This window comes from Setaria italica, chromosome VIII (assembly GCF_000263155.2).
Source record: "Setaria italica strain Yugu1 chromosome VIII, Setaria_italica_v2.0, whole genome shotgun sequence".
Lineage (NCBI taxonomy): Eukaryota > Viridiplantae > Streptophyta > Magnoliopsida > Poales > Poaceae > Setaria > Setaria italica.
This window is the reverse complement of record NC_028457.1, coordinates 35086265-35090515: the sequence shown is the minus strand read 5'-3', so window position 1 is coordinate 35090515 and position 4251 is coordinate 35086265. Positions and strand designations below refer to the sequence as shown.

Sequence of the window (4251 nt, the reverse complement as noted above, 5' to 3'; positions counted from 1 at the left end):
TATCAGTTTTGGATTGCAAACTTCTGCTTGTGCTTATTTATATAATTTTACTCTTTTCCTAGTACAGGCCACACACAAAACATGAATTTTGTTTGTGATCAGCACTGGTGAGGCCTGGGGTTGCTATCGGAGGCAGTCTGGCCCTACCGAGGTTATGAACGGGGCAGAAAAGGAGGTAGGAAACGTGAGCAGGTTGTGTTAATAATCGGCCTTTGATTATTGTGCTGCTTGTCCACGTGTTGCATTATAATAAGAATAGTCATTGTCAAGCACCGGTTGCTGAATGCTGATGATCCAACAAGATCAAAGGAAATACCAACTCCACTGCACGTTATTGCATCCTTGCCTCGATCCACTTCACTTTCACATGGTGCATGTGCATGCGTATCGGCATAGGCTGATGTGCCAGCAGGGTCCCAGATAGTGCCCTTAACGACAAACCCAAATCCCACACGATTGAGGGCAAAATGCAACGGCCAAAGGGGACGGGACAACGGGGAGGACAGGTAGAGAAAAGGGGACCAAGAGTTTTAAGTTTCAAACAATGTCCAGGTAGTTTCATCTAAGATAAAACTCGTCTTTTCTCTAGCATCCTCATTACTTCTTTGTCATGTCAAAAAAAATGTGGACATGTCATCAAATTTCATAGAAATGAAACCTGCATTGGGACTCTCCTAATAAGTGAAACAATAGATTCAGAACTGGCTTCAAAAGGAAACAATATTATTTGCACAATGATAGATGATCGAGGTCCAAAATTCATAATATGAATATGTGATCAACATAGTAAGTCAAGGATTGCTTGTAAGTTAAGTCGAGTAAGATTTGCTTGTAAGGCAAGCCGCGGCTCCTCCCTATAAATACGAGGGGATTCAATCAAGTAGGAAAAAGAGCTTAGTCCCTCTCCTACCATTTGCGACAGTCTTCTAAAACAGCTTTCCAGCCCTCGGGCCTCCCCATATATGCCACCGTGAACAATAACACCACCACTCCGCCGACCCGACCTATTGACCACCCCTTCCTGCCTCTCCAATAGATCAGACACGTGGCATTCAGACCATTATTTGTCACTCATCGAGGCTACCTTCCCTGTAACATATACGCTATTATACAGACATTTGTAGAAGAAGACAGTTGCAAACAATGAAGATCCAGTGCCTCAGCCTCCCAATTGCAGCCACAGCGGTTGCCTCCGCTGTCATTGTTGTGCTCTCTGCCATGGCCCTACTAGGAGCGGCCACTGCCGTCGTTGAGCACACATTCGTTGTAAGCATGATTCCCTTCCTTGTCTCTGATCTCCATCGTTTCCCATTTCTTTGTACTATTAATCAGCTTCCTTATGAAATGCATATCGCTACAAGAATGTATACGTGGATGTTTGATTCAACTTTTTCGAACTTCTATATATGTTTAGGTGAGCGAGATGAATATGACACATCTGTGCAAGGAGATGCTTGTCACCGTGGTGAACGGGCAATTTCCAGGGCCAATGATAGAGGTTACGGAAGGAGACTCTCTGGTTGTTCATGTCGTCAACAAGTCACCGCACAACATAACGATCCATTGGTAATAGAATCGCTAAGTACCTGGCCCCTATAATCATTCGACAAATTCCTCTGTTCCAACTTCCAAAACAGGACAACTCCTATATATTCAAGCTGTTGTTTGTACTGTAGGCATGGGGTGAAACAGCTGCTGAATTGTTGGGCGGATGGGGTGTCGATGATCACCCAAAGCCCCATCCTGCCGAACCAAAACTTCACCTACCGGTTCAGTGTCACCGGGCAAGAAGGCACCCTCTGGTGGCATGCTCACGTTACCTGCCTCCGGGCAACCCTTCACGGTGCCTTCATCATCCGGCCAAGACACGGGGCCAGCTCGTATCCATTCCCCAATCCTGATAAGGAAGTTCCCATCATTATAGGTTTGTGAATTATTCGACTTTTGGATCGTTTAAGACATACTCTCTCCGTTCCTTTTTTTTTAAACGAGCAAAAAAGAGAGCTACCGATTATATTAAAAAAAAGAATTAAACCCAGGCTGAGCAATACATATGTGTATGGCAAATTACAGGTCAATCATTTTGTCTGTTCTGGATACATAGTTTTTACTATGTATCTAGACATATGTGTACAACAAATGCTATATATATATATAGAAAAGAGAAAACGACCTATAATTTAGGAGTAGCACGTAGCAAAGTTTTGTTGAGCTTATTTCTGAGTTGATGTCCTGTTGTGGCAGGGGAGTGGTGGGAGATGGATCTTGATGAGTTGGACAGAAGAATGAGGGACAGTTTGTTTAATGATAACCCTAGTGGAGCCACAATGAACGGCAAGTTAGGAGATCTCTACAACTGCTCCGGTAACCATTCAGAGGATACTTGTTGATGTACAAATAAAATGAAACTTTCTTCTACACAACTAATTCCTTCATTTTTAACTCTGAAATGAAGGGGCAAAGGAAGACGGCTATGTGCTGAACGTGGAGCCCGGAAAGACCTACCTCCTTCGAATTATCAACGCTGCTCTCTACTCCGAGTACTACATCAAGATCGCCGGGCACAAGTTCACGGTGGTTGCCACCGACGCAAACTACGTCAACCCTTACACCACGGACATCATCGCGATCGCCCCCGGTGAGACTATTGATGCCCTCGTTGTTGCCGACGCGCCACCCGGTGGGTACTACATCACAGCCCTCGCCAACCAATCGCCAAAGCCCGACCACCAGATGCCAAAGTTCGTCACAAGAGGCACTGTGTGGTACAGCACCAGGCACGTCTCCAGCAATGGCACCGCACCTCCAGTGGCACCTGAGATGCCCGACCAGCATGACACGATGGCCACCTTCTACTTCCATGGTAACTTGACCAGCTTGAATGACACACAACAGCCGCTGGTGCCGGAGCGTGCCGATGAGTCCCTGTTCATTACCGTTGGCCTGGGCTCTATCTGCCGGCGAGGCGAGACCTGCAAGAGAAGTGGGAGTAACGAGGCCATCATTGTCGCGACCATGAACAACGTCTCATTTCAGCTCCCTGACACGAACATGCCACTGCTAGAAGCGCACTACTACCACACCGGCGGCATGGACGTGCTGCAAGAGCTTCCCGATAGGCCGCCGATGGTGTTCAACTTCACCGACCGGGGCTTGATTCCATGGGGGCCAAAGGAGGGGCAGCTAGAACCTACGTCAAGGGGTAGCTTGGTGCGGCGCTTTCGGCATGGTGCTGTGGTGGATATCGTGTTCCAGGGCACGGCGGTGATGCAGAGCGCCTCCAACCCGATGCACCTGCATGGTCACAACATGTTTGTGCTTGCGCAGGGTGTCGGTAACTATGACGCGGCGAGGGATGTGGCCAAGTACAACCTGGTTGATCCGCCAGTGAGGAATTCCGTGGTCGTCCCGAGGATCGGCTGGGCTGCCATCCGGTTTGTGGCAGACAATCCAGGTGCGTATAGGATTTCCATGTCTAGTAGTACATGTGACATGGTCTTATGCATGTGAAGGTTAGGTCTCACTCACAGCATGATAAATTTTCCTTGTATTTGTACAGGAGTATGGTTCATGCATTGCCACTATGAGTTCCATTTATCGATGGGCATGGCGGCGATATTCATCGTAGAGGATGGGCCGACAGTGGAAACATCTCTCCCACCACCACCATTAGAGCTTTTGGCATGTAACCATGGCCATCATGTTGTGCCAAATGAACTCTACCACAAAACTACAGAAACAGAGTTTGCCTGCATCAACGAAGTCTGAAAGATAAATTCTACCATGCATATGAGTTCTTAAATAAAGAAAGTATTATTATGAATTATGAACATTGTTTCATAGGCACTCTGACAAACTGAGATGCCGTTCCCCATCTGCGTCACTTCCAGCCCGAGATAGTAGCGCAGAAGCCCAAGATCGCTCATCTTGAATGTTGCCTTCATCACCTTCTCGAAGGTGCTGATGTCCGTGGATTCCCTCCGGTGATAACCAGATCGTCCACATAGACGCCTACAATGAGGCGGCATGCACCCACCTCGCGGAGTTAGATAGCATGCTCCAACGTGCTGTGCCGGAACCCGAGCTTGATCAGGGACTAGTCGAGCTTGGAGTACCATGGTCGTGGGGCTTGACGGAGTCCGTAGAGAGCCTTGATCAGGTGGAGCACCTTCGTTTCTTGGCCCTTCAACATGAACCCCGGCAGCTGCTTGACGTACACATCCTCCAGGAGTGCACCATTCAGAAAAGTGG

The 4251-nt window shown here is 47.8% G+C and overlaps 1 protein-coding gene across 1 annotated transcript; it reads left to right on the top strand.

Annotated features, from left to right (window-relative positions):
• Positions 1 to 879: 879 nt before the first annotated feature.
• On the top strand, positions 880 to 3823 carry LOC101752666 (laccase-15). Its single transcript, XM_004979728.3, has 6 exons — positions 880 to 1266; positions 1415 to 1566; positions 1677 to 1924; positions 2245 to 2364; positions 2456 to 3454; positions 3560 to 3823. Exons 1-6 carry the CDS (start codon positions 1144 to 1146, stop codon positions 3766 to 3768), a joined length of 1851 nt encoding a protein of 616 aa, XP_004979785.1. The 5' UTR covers positions 880 to 1143; the 3' UTR covers positions 3769 to 3823.
• Positions 3824 to 4251: the final 428 nt, after the last annotated feature.

Coding starts and splice junctions, on each gene's coding strand:
- LOC101752666 (XM_004979728.3), top strand. CDS start 1,144: ATGAAGATCCAGTGCCTCAGCCTCCCAATTGCAGCCACAGCGGTTGCC. Junction 1,267..1,414: donor TCGTTGAGCACACATTCGTT/GTAAGCATGATT, acceptor ATATATGTTTAG/GTGAGCGAGATGAATATGAC. Junction 3,455..3,559: donor GTTTGTGGCAGACAATCCAG/GTGCGTATAGGA, acceptor GTATTTGTACAG/GAGTATGGTTCATGCATTGC.